This window comes from Thermobia domestica, chromosome 2 (assembly GCF_964235325.1).
Source record: "Thermobia domestica chromosome 2, izTheDome1.hap1.1, whole genome shotgun sequence".
NCBI lineage: Eukaryota > Metazoa > Arthropoda > Insecta > Zygentoma > Lepismatidae > Thermobia > Thermobia domestica.
In genome coordinates this window covers 333731851-333751519 of record NC_137455.1, presented here as the reverse complement: position 1 = coordinate 333751519, position 19669 = coordinate 333731851, and the positions used below count along the sequence as shown (strand labels likewise).

General features: G+C 33.6%; 1 protein-coding gene across 3 annotated transcripts in view; it reads left to right on the top strand.

Annotated features, from left to right (window-relative positions):
- LOC145678715 (serine/threonine-protein kinase 11-interacting protein) overlaps positions 1 to 19669 on the top strand; it is a 97744-nt gene that overhangs the window by 65619 nt on the left and 12456 nt on the right. For all 3 annotated transcript variants that reach the window (XM_081749146.1, XM_081749145.1, XM_081749144.1), the window contains 5 exons: positions 40 to 512; positions 7019 to 7116; positions 9705 to 9886; positions 11845 to 12009; positions 14463 to 14608. In XM_081749146.1, the coding sequence (XP_081605272.1) occupies positions 40 to 512; positions 7019 to 7116; positions 9705 to 9886; positions 11845 to 12009; positions 14463 to 14608 (1064 nt within the window). The remainder of the gene's footprint in view (positions 1 to 39; positions 513 to 7018; positions 7117 to 9704; positions 9887 to 11844; positions 12010 to 14462; positions 14609 to 19669) is intronic.

Sequence of the window (19669 nt, the reverse complement as noted above, 5' to 3'; positions counted from 1 at the left end):
CAGTAATCAAAAATCCTTACACTTCTTTATCGATTACAGGCTCATTGACTGAGAGTGTTTGTACTACATACGAAAACAGAGCAAGTTCTTCCCAAAGCTATCATTCGGCGTCGGCAGGAAAGTCATCCAACGATGAAACCCTGTCTGACAGTTCTAATCTTGACAAACCAAATGCTCAAATGAAGTCTATTGATAACTCCGGCACGTTAGCAATTCAGCAAAACTCAACAAAGACTTCTTCCAAGATAAATGGCTCATCACCAGTATCAGGAAAATCGCCATCAAAATACGGATCTGTCCTCGACGGATTGCTTCAGTCAATTACTAAAGTAGCGTCTAGTCCTCCCAAAACGTCCAAGGTAGAACGGAAGAAAAACGGAAATCACATCCAAGGTGGAGAGAAGGTTGAATATTCGTACACAGATTTCGCTGCAGTAGATCACAGAGTGAAACTTTATTTGTACGCAACTCTTTTTAACGAAGAACAAGAGGAATTGATCGCATTGTTAAAGGTAAGAGTCGATGGTTTATATTTTATATTTAGATCTACTCTTTGGTGCTGTTTTTTAAATTATGTGCTTGACTTCAAACACATTATGTATATATTCTTTTGTATTAGTGTTATTAAGATTGTTAAGGACACGGGTTTTGGTCGAGGAAAATGAGTGAAATTTTCACTAAAAATTTAGAAATCTCAAAAATGCTGCTACCGTAGAGTGTAAGTCATTAAAGTTAGTTTTATTAATGAAAATTAAAGATTTATCTAAGCATTCATACGTTTCAGTGATAAATTCTTGCCATCATAAGTGAGTTTTTAAAATTAAAATTTGGTTACTTGAAGAATTAAATTTTTGATGAACAGTCTTCCTGTAGAAATACTCGGAAAAATTTCTTGTTGGTTTTCTTTCATAATAACCAATGATATCTTCCTATTGATACTTAAAGTGAAGAAACGCTGGACAGATTATCTATCCGTGTAAAAAGTCAATAAATTCTTCGACGTCACTATCTTAGAAATACATTATTGTTTCATTAAGTTAGTTAGTTTTAGTTTACGCCACAGTAATGTAGTCTTATCTCATAATGTTCAGATGGAATTGTTATTAGATTCTGGGACGTGCAACTGCAAAGAATCTTTTGTAGAAATTGGACGAAGGACTGAACCTTTCTCTGTGCATACATAGCTGAAAATTCTCACGATGGTCCTAACGTAAACTCTAGTTTTTACCGTAAATCCAAATAGTAATATTAATATATATGCTCTCGATTATAATAAGCCGGGAACAGTGGCGTGGTATTGTAAGCAACTCTCTTTTAGGCTAGAAATTCTGGTCTATACTATGAGAGTCGATCTTGTAGCATCTGCTAACTGCATGATGGTCTGTACACCTGCTGATTGCATTGAACGTTGTTAATGTTAAGTCTATTCTAGGTGTTGCAAAAGACATAAAACAAAACCTCAGTTCAGCTCCATTATCATAAATGGAGATAACATTGAAAACTGCTCTTTTCTCACCTAAATGGAATATATATTACTATTTTGAGGAGCATCTATATTTCCAAAGGCAACATTTATCGTCTAGCAAGTTGATTTCACCAACAGGAAGTATGGATTAAGTTTGGTATAAGATGATTAGAGAACGTTGATCAAAGGCGACAGAACGTTGATTGCTTATATTTGAACATAATGAAATTGAGACATCAAGAAGAAAAACCAGTCAGTGTAAACGTGTGTAGAGGCGTTGGTTGCTGTCTAATCTGGACATGTGAGACATTTATGCGAGGATTTCAAAGCTTAAAGGCGTTGGTACCTGTAAATTTTAATGAAAAGCTCGTTGAAAGTTGGGAATCTGATACTTTGTCAAGGTTGTTGAACTTGAGCTTGTCAGACAGGACAGATATGATTTCAGTCAATAATGTTGTAGGATTTAGTGCGAAGAACATTTTAAGAAATTGTAAAGATACACAGATGGTGCGCAGTTTAAACTACATTTCTAGAAGCTGATTGTTGCCTTCGTTACCAACTTAAAAATAAAGAATTCACTGAAGTTTTCGTGTTAGGGTAATAATGTGTTTTGACCCCCAAAATAATTAATCAGTAACCAAATTTAGCAAAAGCTTTTCCTTACGCGCTAGAACATGTATGTCAGTGCAGTACATATAGATCTCTTGGCAAAATCATTGGCTCCTTGCAAAATGAATCTTTTAATTCACATTAAATAACTTTTCGTGCTCGGTAGACATGTACGTAAATTTTCTTATACGCAGAAGCGGAAAATTCACCTCATTTCATAGAAATCGTTCGAATTTCGATACATGACGAATAGAATTTCATCTCCAAAAATGAATTTACTCAGGGTGTCTATCGGTCACGAAAGTCACGAATGTCACGAAAAAGTCACGAAATTTAGCTTTTGGGTCACGATTTGTTTGTCTGTATACATATAAATACTGACTGAAAAACTTTGTTTTATAAAACGTCAAAATTCACCGCCAAAAATGTCTATATAATCTTTAGACGCTAGCAAATCGCAAGTAAACCCTGCTTCTATCGCATACATGAAAATTCGGCCTGATTCGCACCTAAATTCGCTCTTAAGAGTGCTACAAAATTTTATGGTTTGGTAAAGAAAAGGTCATGAAAAAGTCACGAAATATTGTTTTGGAATTTTAGTAGACACCCTGATTTACTCGATTTTTTCCTTCCAAAACTAGTACTTAGCAAAATTGCTTTGTAGCACCTGAAAACTGTAGTTTCAGCAATTTTGATAAAAATTGATAGCCCAAAGTTGCCGATTTGCGTGTAGTTTACTGCAGTAAGTATTTTTGTATTGTGAATGATAATTTTGTGTCTGTGAAGCAGAAATTCCCAGATTTCATATTTATTGCCGTTACATCTGATAGTTCAAAAGTTACATTTTGTGTGTCTAAAGAAACCCATCTGCCTCCGCTCTTAACCTGTGCGTTTCCTATATTCGTGCAAGTAAACTCCAGATTTTTATTCCTCCGTCAAAAGCAAACAAAAACGAAGTACCCAAATTTTGTTATCCGGCTGTTCAGAAAAAGTGTTTCCACCACTACAGTTCTCTGTTCAGGCAGATTGAATTTGTACAAGTGAATGACTCTCGTGTCGTCTGAAACAGAACAAACACACCGACAGAGGTCGCGGTGGCTCACTGATAGAGCGTTTGTAACGTTATTCTTCGTTACATTCCCCATTTCCAAATATTAAATAGTTAGTATTTATAAAGTTCATAAGATTAAAATAAGGCACACACCACGATTATACACTTTAGAATATATATATTAATAGCAAATACGATACCTTAAAATAAGGAACATCAACTTCATACAAGATGGTCTTACGTTATATCATATCTTAGTTACTTTATAAACAAAATAAAATGGTTATCATAGCAACCAAAACAAGAAAATAAGCCGATGCAATAACAACTATTAAAATTAGTTCTATATATATATATATATATATATATATATATATATATATATATATATATATATATATATATATATATTCTTCTTCTTTTCAGTAGCTTGTGCCCTTTTAAACAGCACTTTTACCCCTAAATAGGAAAAAATACTGAAAAGAACATACAAATACACGTTCACTTCTTGTGCATGGGGTCCTTGGTTCGATCCCAGCTCGCGCCAAGTGAGCTTTATGGTGGACAAACACCATGTGCGTGGGTTTTCTCGGAGTTCTCCCGTTTCCTCCCTCTTTCTTCATTCCATCATTTTCATTCATTTTTCATCATCATCGTCTCCTTTAGCCTAGCCGGCATAACCCTCGAACGTAAAATTTAAAGATTTCTTTTCAAACAAACAAAACTTCCGAACATGAATTTATTGTTCATATCCAATAAGGATATTGTTCATATCCATAAGGATTATAAACCACTTGGTCATTTTGAAGTTCCTTAGGGATGAGTTGCTTTAATAAACTCTTTTAATGACAATCTCTTGAGTCCAGAATAACAGCCCTGCCATTTCAACCCATTTGGTAACTGATTCCGAAGATGAGCCAGTTTTAGTGTTTTCTTTTATACATGTGTAAAAGCACCATATACAATATGTACCATATGTAATGTATTATCCAGTAATCAATATTTTACTGTTTCTACCTTTACTTCAATCCTCCTTCTGAGCCACCGATATTAAATTGGTTCAATTGAATAGTATATTCGCGTTGTGTAAAGCAAATGATACTCTAATATCATATTTTATGCTGTCAGTCCAATTAAAATAAACTAATATTGTAAAAGTTAAGCCCATCAAATAAATGACGAAACATTAATATTTGTTATATGCAACGTACTGTGGAGTCAATCCATTCCAAGTGATCAAGCAGGTGCCGCTCAACATCTCCAAAAAATCTGATTTTTTCATGAAGGTTTATCCTATATCAGAGTACTTCAAAACCACAATTAATAATTTTTATACAGCATCCCATGGCGACTCAGCGGCTGCCGCAATTTTGCTTTTTTTCGATTTTAGGCGTTTACGTTGTTTTGAATATCTCAGCATGTATTTGTCCTACCAAATTGAAAATTGCTGAACGTCTCCAACTCGAGCAGAGCTAAAACTTTGATCTCTTAACATTTTGCCTAAAACCACTTGAAAGGGGTGAAATTAGGGTCTATAGTAGCAACATTTTTGGACATTGAAGACATGTTTGGGAAGAGGAAACAATTGACGTAGAGGTTTGAATTTGTGTGTACATGTAGTCCGGGGTCATAAGTTAATACACAAAAATTTACAGACCTGTAGCTGCTCTCAAAGCCATGAAAAAGAATCGTAAAGTTGGGGAATTATGCCAATTTGGCATGTTTCACTGTCCAATATCTTCAGTGGGCCTGGATCAGTGGTCGAAGTGAGACGGTATGCGGTGGTATGCCATACCGCCTCTGGTTTTTCTGTAATGAGGACACACCTTTTCTGGTTTTTCAGTGATCAAGACAAAATGTAAATAGCCGGTATATTGAGTCAAAATCATAATAAAATATACCGCCTCTGTTTTTTCCACTTCGAACACTGGCCTGGATTAAAAAAAAAAAAAAAAAAAAAAAAAAAATCTGAAATGTTGGGAATAGTTAGTCCTTTAGCATACCATAACACACAACAAAGCGCATTTTGTGTTTTTAAGCAGAAAGGAGTCAAAGTATTAAGGGATGACGTCATACACTAGGAGGTATTTTGTTCATAAATTCAACTGGAAACTTGTTGTGAAGTAAAATAAAGTAGGATGAATGGTTAGTCCAGTCAAGGCTCTCAAGCTCGTTTTTTTCCTCTAGTTGTAACATTGTCTTATCACACACACAGCAGGACTGGTGAAGAATGCCGCTATCAGCAGAAGGCGAGGAAAGTCAAAATGCGCACTTGACAGAAAAGTCCTTAAGTATTCCTTGCTCTTGCTGCTTGCTATATCAATGATATTCAGTCCTGTCTATTCTTGTTTTAACTGTCAACTCATGCAGGAGACTTGTTCTTTCGTTTGATCTAAATTCCGCAGTCAGTGTTTACAGCGAGGAAGTGTTCTTTAATACTTTGATTACATGCCCACACAAATTCAGACCTCTACGTCAATTGTTTCCTCTTCCCAAACATGTCTTCAATATCCAAAAATGTTGCTACTGTAGACCCTAACTTCACCCCTTTCAAGTGGTTTTAGGCCAAAATGTTAAGAGATCAAAGCTTTAGCTCTGCACGACTTGGAAATATCCAGCAATTTCCAATTTCATATGATAAATACATGCTGAGAGATTCAAGACAAGGTAAACGACTAAAATCGAAAAAACGCAAAATGGCTTCAGCCGCTGCGTCGCTAAGTGATGTAAAAAATAATTAATTGTGGTTTTGAAGTACACTGATATATGATAAACACTCATGAAAAGATTACACTTTTTTTAAAAGGCCGAGCGCTAATTTTTCTTTTTTCTCTCGATCACTTTGCACGGATTGACCCTGTGTTGTGTATCGTTTCAGCAGTAATATGTATTAATAATCTAAACGTGTAAACGAAGGATCAGGGAGTTGACTGGGTAGTGTACTGTTGACATATAGGCACGATAAGCTGGAACCCTGGCTTTGATTTTCGATGCATTTTTAATTCTCTTTATTGGAATTCAGAACTGGAAAGAATTCGTGTGGGAAAAAATCCGTTCTTTCGTTCATTTCTTGTACTATGTAGTTCAATAGTCAGAGATATGCTCTAATATACATAGACACATGATTGTCCAAGCACAACAAGAGTTATGCCATAGTCATGTGGTCTAATTCGTACTATAAGTTGTTACATGTGTACATGTTGCAAAGTACTTTATGTTAATTTCTATAATGTAACATAATATACCCCACCTCTCTCTCCCCCCAAAAAAACTACTTCAAGAGTGAAGGAGAACCTGAGTGATCAGAAATCAGGCTGGGTAGCCTAGTAAAGCCTTTCTGTTTCAAGTGTGCTCTTGCTGGCGCTGCTGTCGATGTGTATTTTCCCGTACCTCCCTCGACAGAGGAGGGACAAGTTGCTGTGGCCGAGATCCATCAATAATTGGATGCGGACAGCGTTTCCACAGTGAATTATTTCACGGACCTCGCTGTACACTCTCTTGTTAGCTATTCTAGGTAGCCTACGATCTTCACTCGTCAAAACCAAACGATTTACAAATTAGCAACACAGCCAATGTCATTCACTTCTTTCCCTAAGGCAGAGGGAAGGTTCCCTCCATAGGACGGTGGCGAGGGTGGAGCCGAAGTATGTTTCACCATTTTCCGAGGGTACACTTGAAATAGAAAGACTCTAGTTAAGGCGCTGGTACGGTAAGCGGAAGACAAGGATTAAATCCTCGGTCTAATTTTGCAGTTTTTAACTCTGAATATCGAATTTACTATGAAGGAACTGATCTAAGAAAAAATCGGGTATTTTATCAGTTAATCATATATGTAATTTAGTGTGTAGATTTATACGATTTATTAAATTAAAAATACTTTTGTTTAATTATAGGCTCAGGTTTTAAATAATTCAAACAGTACAATGTTTCCTGGCTGCTTAGTGATTTCCACGAAGAAGGCTTATATCCTAGAAGTAACTGGAGAGGAAAGGTACTCATAAATTTGAGCATTTATGATAAGTCGCATTTTTTCTGTATTGAAAAATACTATCTTAGTAAAAGCACAAAATATTCGGAGGAGAAAAGGAAATTAATAGATTAACAAATATTGCAATAAAAAAAATAAATTCAGATTTATTAAAAGATAAGTGAAAACAGTAACTTCGATCACTGCATCTGTATGATTTTTTCCTGAACTGCATCGGCCACTTATGCCTTGGCCTGTGTTACGAGGTTAAGTCATTCACATGACAATCAAATCACTCTATAAACATATTTTGCATTTGTGGTGCAAGGTCTAAAAATTGTAATGAGATCTTTTGTGTTAAATTGGTTGTTTATATTTTTAATACCAATATGGTATTATTATTATTATTATTATTATTATTATACGGCGATTTCTTTATGAAACAACTTACGATTTACCAACTCTTCTGTATATACTAACAGTGTAAGAGTCCTGTAAACGGCAACAATATGAGAATCTTTTTTTTTTTTTTTTTTTTTTTTTTTAAATTTCTGCTTCTTTCTTTCTTGTAACTTATGACTTCAGTTTAAATTTCTGTCCAAAACTTATATAATACAAGAGGTGTTCAATAAGTTTTGCACAGATGGTTATATTATTATTAGTTGCAATATTATGATGAAATTTTAGGTGAACCTTTGATCCATATCACACAATGTAACCTCCATCTGCTTTTACGCATCTCGTCCAACATTCTTTCCATGCCTTGAATGCACTTTGGTAAAATTCAAGTGGCTGACTTTTACACCTTTGTTTTAAACAAGAAGTGAGGACCTTGTGTCTATCGAACGTTTTTCAGATGACTAAACAGGAAGAAATCTGAAGGAGCGAAGTCGGATTGTACGGAGGCTGAGGGACGACCTCCCATTCCATTTTCGTGATTTCTGTTGTGTCATCATGACTATGTGGGGCTTGTCATTGTCATAATGGAGTTTAATGACTTTACCTTGCAGCTTCAGTCTCTTGATCTGGGGAGTACTTCGTACCTTATCCAATGACAAACAATAACACTCCTTGTTAATTGTGAAGCTATGTTTTAAGAAGTCTGTGAAAACGACACCGCACTGATTCCAGAAAAGGGAGGCCATAATTTTCTGGCTTGATCTGGAAAATCGAGGTTTTTTAAACCTCTGCAGCCAACGTTGGATACTGGTGCAATCCAATGTGTGATCCTCCATAAACCGGAAGCAACTTCCCATAAAGTGATGTGGCTGATTCATCACCGATTTTGAACAGGAATTCCCTTACCGACTGTTGTCGGTTTCTGATGTCTAATGTGGTTCAGTGTCCATTGCGGTTCACCTGTAAACAATAGAAAACAGCAATTATTACCATTTTGAAGCCAAAGGATCAAAGTATTTTCACCTAAAATTTCATCATAGTGCAACTAATAAAAATATTATATCCATCTGTGCAAAACGTATTGAATGGACTTTGTAATTAGTGATACAATAAATTGTTGAGTTTGTTACTATTAGATACACTGAAACTCAATAATAATAATAATAATAATAATAATAATAATAATAATAATAATAATAATAATAATAATAATAATAATAATAATAATAATAATAATAATAATAATAATTAACGTTAACACGTAGTGGGTGATCGCTGCACTACTAAAAACATTCTTTTGTTGTAACAATGTTTTTGGTTGTTGCCAGGTGAAGCTGTAAGACAGAAAACAATTTTGAAACCTCTTACAGGCTCAATGAGTGGAGCTATTGTTTACACTTATCTTTTAATAATTTGATTTAAAATATGTCAGTTTCTATCTATAAATAAAATTCAGATTTAAGTGATCAGTTGTCTCGAACCTTTGATTAGATTGTTTCATATGTGAAAGGATGTAATGAAAGCAATCCTGTCCCATGTTGAAGAGTCACCAGAAATAATAACAGATATATCAAATGCTACGCTAAGTACAAAAATATTCTCTGATTTTGTAACTGAATATCTTTGAAATTCGCAAAATATGTTTTTTCATTATTTCTGGGCATGCTTTATCGAGACGAACGACTTAAGAAATCAACATTGTTCTAATTATTTCATTCTAATGGTGTGTAGAAAAGTGAATATTTTCATTTTGTGCGTTTTAACAAAAGATTATTTTTGTTGATTGGCAGCGAAATTGCATGAGACTTGAAGATAGTTTCCGTAGGATTCGAACTATACTGGAAAAAGGTTAATAGACTTGATACAACTAAAAGAATTTATTTAAAAAATAAACAAAGAAAATAAACCAAAATGCAGAAAAAATAGTTTTGTTTAAATTTTGAGTATTAACGTTTTAGCAGAAATACGAAATTTATCCCTTATTTTTAACAAACTGGGGGAATGTTAACTATAACAACAATCAGCGTTAAAATTAAATTTGCTGAAGATTTGTTGCAAAATGCCATGAGATTTCAAAACTTCAGCTTAATCCGTAGACTAATATTTTAACTGGTAGAAGCTTAGTAAATTAAAATTAATACTTTGTTCATTTTAAGAAGTGAATTTTCCTTGTGCTGACTATGATTCTCATCTATTGTAATTTACGCTTACAGAGATGACCCTGATATTTGGTTAAAGAAAATAGAATCGAGTTATTTGAAAAATGTATCGAATGTCTTTGCTTTGCCCTGGCGATTGGGCGTTGGTATTGAATGGACGAAGAAAGGATGCAGCCCATATTTGTTTTTCCTTCAAGATGCATTACGAACAACCAATTTTTTGGCCTTTTTGTCAGGTAAGATTAATGTTTCAATTATTACTCTAGTCACTGACAATAACCAGCAATGTTCCTATTGTGTCTCGCATTAAAAAAAAAAAAAAAAAAAAAAGTAGAGTTTACAGAACTGGAGACAGTATATGCAAGAGCCATGTTAAATATTAAGAACTAAGTCATAAATTTGGCCTATAAAATGACATGAAATAATTAAAACCTCTGAATGATGTACTTTCCAGTGTCTGTTGACACTCCTTCACGTATTTGTATTACATCTTCACCTATTTGTATCTTACTTCATATATATGTATTAAAATATACGGTTTCAAGGCTTTTCTGGCTCCTTCTTTGATGTGAAATATTCTTGTACGCTGCTAAACTTTTGATATGATGAATTGATTTTTCTTTCTGGAAACAACCAGAACTAGAATAAAGTGAAAACGTACACCAAGATTCTTGTATTACAACAACCATGGTATAATAATGAAAAAGTATATATATTTATTTTTCTTTCTTGTACTTCAGTATACATATAAACAACAATAGCGTCATAAATTTAGTTTTGCGCGATTTCCATCTTATACATGATATTAAAGTAACATGGGTTTATATACAACGAATCCTCCCAACGAAATAATTCGTTGTAGCTTTTCATTTATTTATTTACGTTTATGCCTAGAGGCTATGGTAGGGTTGCCATTCGTCCCGGAAAATCACGGACCATCACGGAATCGAGATCTGCGTCCAGAAAATATTTCTCGGGACGCTTAATTATCCTGGATTTCAGCGAAGAAGAAAGGAAAGGAATATTGTAGGTTGCTTTTTTCACAGGATTAAATATAGGCCTATAATCTTTTCTTTTCAACTTCTGAGTATGGCAATAAAAAAATAAATAAAAAAAACTTGAATACATAAAACATAGATTTAATTAAGTTCACGATTTAACTACTTTGACATTGAACCAAGCATTCGTTTCATTGTGCCAGGGACAAAATATTTCACTGCTCAATCTTATTGTTACCTTTAGTACTCTGTTTCAAGCTGCATCTTGCTTCTAAAATATTTTAAGCAATAATCCCTGACCAATATTTTTGATTATTTTCCGCTGACCATTCAAGAAGAAAAATATGTTTTAATTAATAAAACTGAACAGACAAGAATGGGAAAACGTTGGAGTAATTTTTTTTAAAAAATAGAAGCTTATGAGGTGAGGGAAAACGTATTTTTTGTATTATTTGCGCCAGATTTCTTTTTCTTTCTTTTTACTCAACAATACTTACGCGTTTCCGTTGCTCCTTCTGAACAACCACTTGAAAGAGCTAAAACAGTGAAACAGATCCTGAGAAATTAAAAAAAAAAAAAAAAAAAAAAGATGGAAAAGTCTACTAAAATGACTAAAAATTTGGTTACGAAATACTTAAACAATATCTAATGGAAGAAAGTAAATTAGTGTATAACACTTCTTTACATTTTAAGCATTTTGAAGATTTCTCGTAATTAAGTGGCGTCCAGGATTTTTGTATTTGAAATATGGCAACCCTAGGCTATGGTAGTCTATAATAAGGAGATGGATGGTAATGGTGGAATGAAGAAAGTGGGAGGAAACTGGAGAACCCCGAGAGAACACGCACACAGTATATGTCCACCATAAAGTCTATTTGTCACAAACTGGGATCAAACCAGAAATGAGCGCTTTCGTTGACAATATTGGCATTGCAATGAAATTTGTCTTAGATGACAACGACTTGTTTTACAATATGTACGTCGTTTACGTCGCTGAATAAGAGGAATATAGTGTTCGAGGAAATGACAGTAGTAATCAGTTGTAACGCTTCTAAAAATATGACGTGCTATAATCTTTAGAATCATAAGTAATAATTATGAATTTCGAATTACTTACTTGAAACTTGCAGAACTTCTTCGAATATGATGATGATGTGTGTCATCACCATATTATGGATTTTCAATTATAATTCCAGATGCTAATTGTTGCAGTGTGAAAGTGGATAGCGAAGAACAGAAAGCCGATCAGGGAGATTTACAGCAACTTATTTTGTCATCCTCACGAGAAGGAGAAGTTGATCTCACGCTGAGACTTTGTACTTTGTGTTCAGCTTCTGTCCGCGAAAAAGACAACGAGGAAGGTAAGCAAAATTTAATTTTTGATCATTTTCATTTCCTGTATATTCAAGAAAGCTTTGAAGAAATTTTGTCTTGATTTCAAAAGTGATAAAAAAAAAAGGGTCCCCCGTTTATTCATTTGTGGGGCTCAAAGAGATAAAATAAAATAAATAAAAATAGTTATAATGAACAGTTGAAATTGAAATTAAATATTTCAGTTTACGTCTGACAATATGCCCTTTAGGCTAAGGGAGACGGATGATTAAGGCAAGTGATAATGGAAGAATCGGTGAAATGATAATTTGGGAGGAAACAGGAGTACTCCGAGAAAACCTACGGACACGATCAGTTGCGTACGCAGGAATTTATTTTGGGAGGGGTCCAAACTCAATATGAGGGTATTTTATATTAAAATTCCTAAAATTGCCCCTAAAATTAGGCAAAATTTACACAAAAGTCGAAATTTCGGGGGGGGTCCCCCCTGCGTACGTCCTTGGACACGATGCCGTCCACCACAGACTTACTTGACCGGGGATCGAACCAGAGACCTCGATAAAATCCAAGGACACGATGCTGTCAACCACAAACTTACTTGACCGAGGACCCCATGTATCAGAGGTACGCGCTCTACCCCTGAGCCATCGTGTTCCCCATAATAAACAGTTGAAAGAGAGGGAGGCGAAACATCTTTTTGGATGTAACTTTTAGAAGATAATTTAGCACTGGATTACAATTACTTTATGTGGATTCTACAAGAATATTAACTTACAGAGGAAAATAGTTTTCAACATACTAATTAATAGAGCTCATTAAACTGAAGAAAATGATGTGGGTGAATGTAAATTCTCATGTGTAGTTTTTTTTTAAAAAAAACATAATTTTTGTTTAGGTAAACAAATGTTTTTGAATCCTAAAAATTGATGCCACACACTAATCGCGCCACTTATTCTTATCAAGCTTTTTATTATAGTACCAGCAAGACACACTTTGGCGTGGGAGACTCGGGCTCGATTCCTGGCGGGAGCTCATGTGATTCGGATTCCACGTTAATCAATAGGTCCACCTCTCATATAGCCTCGCTGCTGAAAGGGACGTTAAACTGAAAATCAACTCAATTCAACAACAGTGCACAGTATGATTAATGAATATAAGCCAAAATTATGATTTAACTATTAAACTTTATTTATTTAATTAATTTATTTATTTATTGCTTAACTTTTAAAAAATGAAACATGTGTCAACCGATAGATCACATTAAGCTGAACAAAATGCTTGAAGATGAATTCTCCCCTCTGGTTTTCGAAAAAAAATATGTCGGCAAAAGTATATCATTTCTTTTCAACAATAGCTGATAGTTTTTATAGTACTGAAAGAGATTATTTACATATTTATGTACAGTGTGTGTGTGAAAAATATACACTTTTTAACATTGTATCTATTGTTTGCCTTCTAACGATGACACGTACTACTTGTTACCTAGGTTTTTTTTTCTGCTTGAAAATAATAATAATAAGAATGGCTAGTCTTCAACAAAAGCATGATAATTCGTTTTATAACTGTTTTAGGTAGCAAACTACGTACTTCTCCTTGTTAACTATCATGTTTTCAGTTTTTAACACGTAAATTAAAAGGTTGACCAAAGGTGATGGTAACCGAAACTTTCTTAGACATCTAAATTGCAGTATTTTGTTTTTAGAGGAATTTCTCAAGTGATTTTGTATTACAAGAATTTATGTTCGTATTTTGATGACGAAGGGTAGTCAAGGAGCACTTTTACAATATGTAAAATGTCACACAAAGTTGGAAAAATCTCCAGAAAATATTCTTTTTTCATATTTGCTAAAAGTGTATTTTTAAAAAATTTTTTTACTTACTTACTTACAAGTTTTCAGATTGTTGTGTTGACTATGATGCTTGCGAACTCTTTCATTTTCTAAAAACGAACTATATATGTAGCAAAAGTGGAAATGAGAAGTTTCCCTTTCCGGGAAGGGGAAATGTATAGGTCTGAGTTAGGCAGTTTTACCCAATGTTACGCAAAACTTTGTTGCCACTTTTTCTTTCGTTGTCAAATCCATAACAACAGCACCCATTTACACCCTATTTACATCAGTAAAACTACTGCAGTGAAACTGATCTCAGTTACATATCTCACTAACATTAAAATCATTCTGTGGCTTGAAAAATGATAGGAAAGAACGTTTATTTATCTTTCTTTCTTTTTTCTTTTTTTTTTTTTTTTTTTTTTTTACTTACCCATCTTTAAGCAAAAAGTTAATGTTTTAAAGATTAACTTATTGACATATCGTGAACTTGAATTATGATAGAATGAATTTTAGAATGTTAACTTAAGACTAAATATAATTTATTATTTTGCTGTGAAGCTGCTACTAAAAGTTTCAAATGTATCTCAATAAATAGTCACAGATTTGTGAATTTGATTCACTTTTATTTTTGGATATTTCTTGTCGTTTAGGTGAACATAAATCGTTCTGTGGATTGCTAGTAGTCAGTGTAACTGACCTGCTTATTTCACAAGATGATTTGCGGTGGTTATTTCCTCATGCGACGGTGAAACCGGCGATTCGACATCATCAGAAAATAAGCAACTTAACACATGCTGTAAGTAAAATTCTTTTGTATTTAAACAGGCAATGTATACTACCTCCTTCGCCCAACTATCTCTCTCTTTCTCTCGGTGAACTCATGTGTGTCTTTTTCTTAATTTATTTGTGTATCTGTTTTATATACTCGCTTTCTACTTACCCTTTCAACATTTCCATACCATTTCAACCTCATAATTTCTATTCTGTCAAAGATGTCTTATCCTCAAACTTTGTTTGACCTTTTATTCCTTTCAGCAACCATCAGAATTGTTGCTTCTCTCATAATACTGATCGGAATGTATCTTAAAACCCAAAGCCAGGTTGTACCGCGTACACAATCTTATTTACCTTAATGTTCGTAATGTTAAACGTGATTTAGCTACCTAGCTGTGATAAACAGGCTTCTGTATTCAGTACATTAAGTAGGGATTTAATATTCATTAAATGTTGGTTGTTGTCTATGTATGTGTGAGTGAGTTACGGATCATAGGGTAATATACATATTTGTAAGGTAGGATGGTTGACAGATAACACTAGTCTTTGTTCTGCTGCTGTATCCAAAATGTAGCCCAGCATAGTTATTTTATTTAGGATAGGTCCGCCAGTTACTTTTCTCTGACTCTGAATTAGGTATGGATAGAATGCTTATACGGAAGCTTTTCGCAGTGCAACTGTAGCACATCAATAGAATCCGTATTTTCCTAACACACATAGTTATTATATTTGGAATACATAGTTTGCTAATAGATTCAAAGTGGAAACTTCAAAGATTTGAGACTGCGTGTGAATGTTCTGGTGTTGACTGAGTGTCAGTCTTGTTGCAGGGCAATTTAACGTCCCTTTTCCATCTGTCTCTTCTAGCTTGCCTCTATGTTTTTGTATCGTTGAATATAGGACTATGTTTTATATGAAATTGAATGCTGAGTTGTTCCACTCTTGGTACAACAATTAGACGTATAATTTGATGTAATATATTATGTATATTCAGATTCTTGGTTGCGGAATCTATACTATAAAAAGATCAAATGTTCACATGTTACATAGAAAGAAACAATTTCATTACATAATATTGGATTATCAACGTCTACGATCTCATTCACACACGTGTTACATAAATGATTTTACGGCAGGAGATATAAACAATTAGCTGTACATTTTCGTTTTGCAACAAATTAATAAATCACTGAATGTATTAAATTAAAAATGTATTACATCAATTATATATATATATTTTTTTTAAATACTTAACTGAGAGTAAACATAATATTCTGCCCAAATAAGATTTTATGTCAGTGATTTTCACCCTTTTCCGTACCGTATTACTACACATAATTTTACATGACACCGATTCATTGTTTTCTTCCCACATATCAAACACTCCGGTATAGGACATCCTTCATCACTACATTGAATCCATTTTTAGGTATTCTTCATTAAAAAAAAAAAAAAAAAAAGTCTCACTTTCCTTTTTAACAACATTAAGAAAAGAGACGTCTGGTACTATCTTTGAATAGTACAAAAAAATGTGGAAAATCAACATCTCGGTCACGCAGTTAATGTTAAAAGAAATGAAAGAATTTTTAGTATTATTTTATCATAAGTTCTTCTTTCGTTTAATGTTCTGAATTTGTAAAAAACAATTTCGCGAGGCACCCTTGTGCGTCCACACGACGCGACACCCAAGTTGGAAAACTGTTCTATATTATTTACTTTTCACCTAAAACAGCGTTTTTCAAACTGTGGTCCTAAAAGTCTCTGTCTTCGAGGTCCTCGTAGATTGACCATTTAAAAGAAAATCAAGTGAATTGTGTGTCAATCTCAAACAGGAGTTACTTTAGTTGAGAATCTCAAACAGGTGTAGATTGTGTAAATAATTTATTATACAGTTTAGTGATATGAAGATAATACGAATTCTAATAGCTTATAGAGATGTATTATTATAAAATATTCTCGATGGCCATAATTGATTTAAAAGAAAAACTATATATGTTATCTTCTAACTTACTTTCCGTAAAGAGGCGTTACTATGCATCTGTTCCAGGAGATTATGCTGTCATGAGTTCTTCCACTTCTTTGTGATTGGTGGGTTTCAAATTTAAGAGTTCCTTTCAGCATCAAATCTAAATGAGACATGAATCTACAGTGTACGATGGAATCCGAACCACCGTAAGTTGTTCAAATTTCAACGCTCTTTCGCCGAAAATCGAATCCCAGGCTCCGTGTACCAAAGGCGCGTGCGCTAGCCGCTATCTGGTGGGGATGACCCGTTTCATTCTTGTGTTCCTACTTCTATAACTTTCTCCCAACATTATATTTGTTCTCTCTTTTCTGATATTGCAATTCCATGTCGTGATGCCTTTATTTTATTTCTTTAAAACTCGTTGAAATATATTATTCAAAAACTTTAAATCCCATGTGAAAAAGGAAGTAAACTTTATCCTTATCGAAAGTTTAATATTTAAAGACAAGTTTTTGGAATGTGTTTCGTAATAACTAGATGTGCCACGTTTAATATAGAATCTATATTGCTCCGTTCTTTAATATTTCCTGCATATTCTTTTTTTATTCTCGTTCTAATGATTTGTTTCATGAAAATAACCGTCATTGTTCTGAATCCTCCATGCTTCCTCCTGTTCTCCTAACATCACAAAATACGTGAATAACAAGACATTTATTCAAAAAATAATCGTATTAAAGTATACATTGAGTAATTTTTACTATTACAGCCTATTATGCAGTAATATTTTGGTACCTCTCTTTCCTAATTTTTCTAAGCTTATTTTTTATTTTTGTTATTTATTTAAAAACTTATTTTTTGTTTTTGTTATTTATTTACTTATTAGCAGAATACCCGTTCTTCGCACGGGGAGAATACGTTTCAATTTAGACATAAAGGGCTGAATTTGGATTTAAAGTGCATCGGAAGTGTCACTGTTCGTCTTAGCGACCCCAAAAACTATGGATTCGGGTATCAGGTCAGATGCTCAAGTGTGTTTTGCTCAACTATTAAAATGTGGGACATTTGCTCAAATGTCTTATCTTGCTATTGATCATGAACTGGAAATCCATCACAGGCGCGAAAATATTGGCTAATGGCCAGAACGGGGGTTGAGATTTTCATATATGATAAAATATGTGCAGGGTTGCCACAAGTTAGATATCATATTTTCCATATTATGAAGGCAAAACATTGTATCTGAGCAATTCAAGGTACAAACTGGATTTCTTTTATTGCTTAAAAGATTTAAGAAAAAGAGAATAATTAATTACAAACGATACACAGTATGTACGAATTCTTAAATAAATAACATTAATTTCTCAGGTTATGTACAGTATAATTCAAATGAGCTGTATTGAAGGAGATTATATTAAATGTTCCATTGTTTGAAACAAAATGTTTTATGCGTAGAGTATAACAACGATTAAGAATAGTAGGCCTATTAGCCAAGAGAAGAGATTTAAGGCTGTTTCGTCTTAAAAAGGAGGCTTGAAAGTGTTGTCTTTAAAAATGAGGTTTTGGAAGAGTTCGGTGTCATCTCAAAAATTCTCTCTCGACATTATGTTGGGTAACACTAATTCCATAATCTATATAGTACTATTATATACAAGAATGGAAGTGATTCTCTTATCATCGCCTAGATCATGCTTCTTTAGGTAAAAATAAACTGAAATTTTTGACAGAATATTCCTCGGGTGTACTCCACTAGCGCACAAAGAAATGAAATAAAGTGCTTATGGTATTGCGAGCACACAATATTCGATATTGCGTTGTCATGGTTAGATTTGTTTTACAAATTATGGCTATATAAGAGATTGTTCCTGTTACATAGAGAGGCAAATATCAAGAAATATAATAGACGTTTATTATAACACGATTAATTGCCACATTTTGATTTGTGAAAAATACGGGAAGATGTTTTGTATGAAAAGGTAAATAGCAAGAAGTATAACATATACGTAATATTATTATATAGTAAATTTTATATCCACGATATGTCTTTAATTGACGTTTACCCATTTTTAGTTAGCACCTATAAAAAAGAGAATAGTGAACATCACCGGCTAGCACCACAGTATAAGTGCCGCTAAATGTGTAACTTTCGTGAAGGGGAAAATTTAAGTTTGTTTGTGTACCAGTTTTAGACAATTTAAAATAGGATTCTTGAATTTCATTTATGCACAATTATTCTTGCTGTTTACTTTGAAAATGATACCATATGTTAATAGAGAACAGCAGTTTACTTTTTTAAAGAATATGCTGACAATATGAAAGTATAAAGACGTGACACGTAATATGTTGACCTATCTCCAAATTCTGTTTTCTTCTCCAGCGCGAAATAAATTAACTAATCTTGTGTTCAGTGATAATGCAATATTTGTTTCGAGGGTGGAGGATGGTGATTTTGAAAAAAAAAAAAAAAAAATCACTTGCCAAAAACTGTTTTACACAATGGAGTATCTTTGCATCATATTTTGTGCACTCGAGGTTTCTTATTCGTGTCATGATCGCACAGAGGCCTTTATTTGAGCACTCCCGGCCTACGGCCTATCCCTTTTATTACGGAGGCAAGAGATAAGAAAGGATTTTTGGAGCACGTATTCCAAGGGAAATAAAGAGGTTTTTAAAGTTTTTTTTCTTTTTTAAAAAAAGAATTCAGTATCTCACACATTCATGAAATTAGAGAGATGAAACTCAGCATATAAACTCTTCTTTATAATAAGAGAATACGTATTTTTAGCGCTTTCAAAAATGCCGTTTCTAGCGGAGACATTTCTATAATATTCAAACTTCTCTTTCTTTCTTCAGAGACTGTCGAATGTGAAGATTCGCTTAAGTTGGAGATGTGGAATTCAGTACATAGATTTTTAGTTAAAAATAAGGGAACACATGTTTCAAGAGCAAAAAGAAGGTCATATTTATTATATTGAAAATTCCTTTTATTTATACATAAAGTGCCGAGTGTGACAATTTAAATTTCCGGTATTGTATTTATTACACTTTATCTTCCTGTAAGGAAAACAGAAACTTCTGCTACTGTATTTATAATCAGAATACGATAAAATATGTATTTAATAA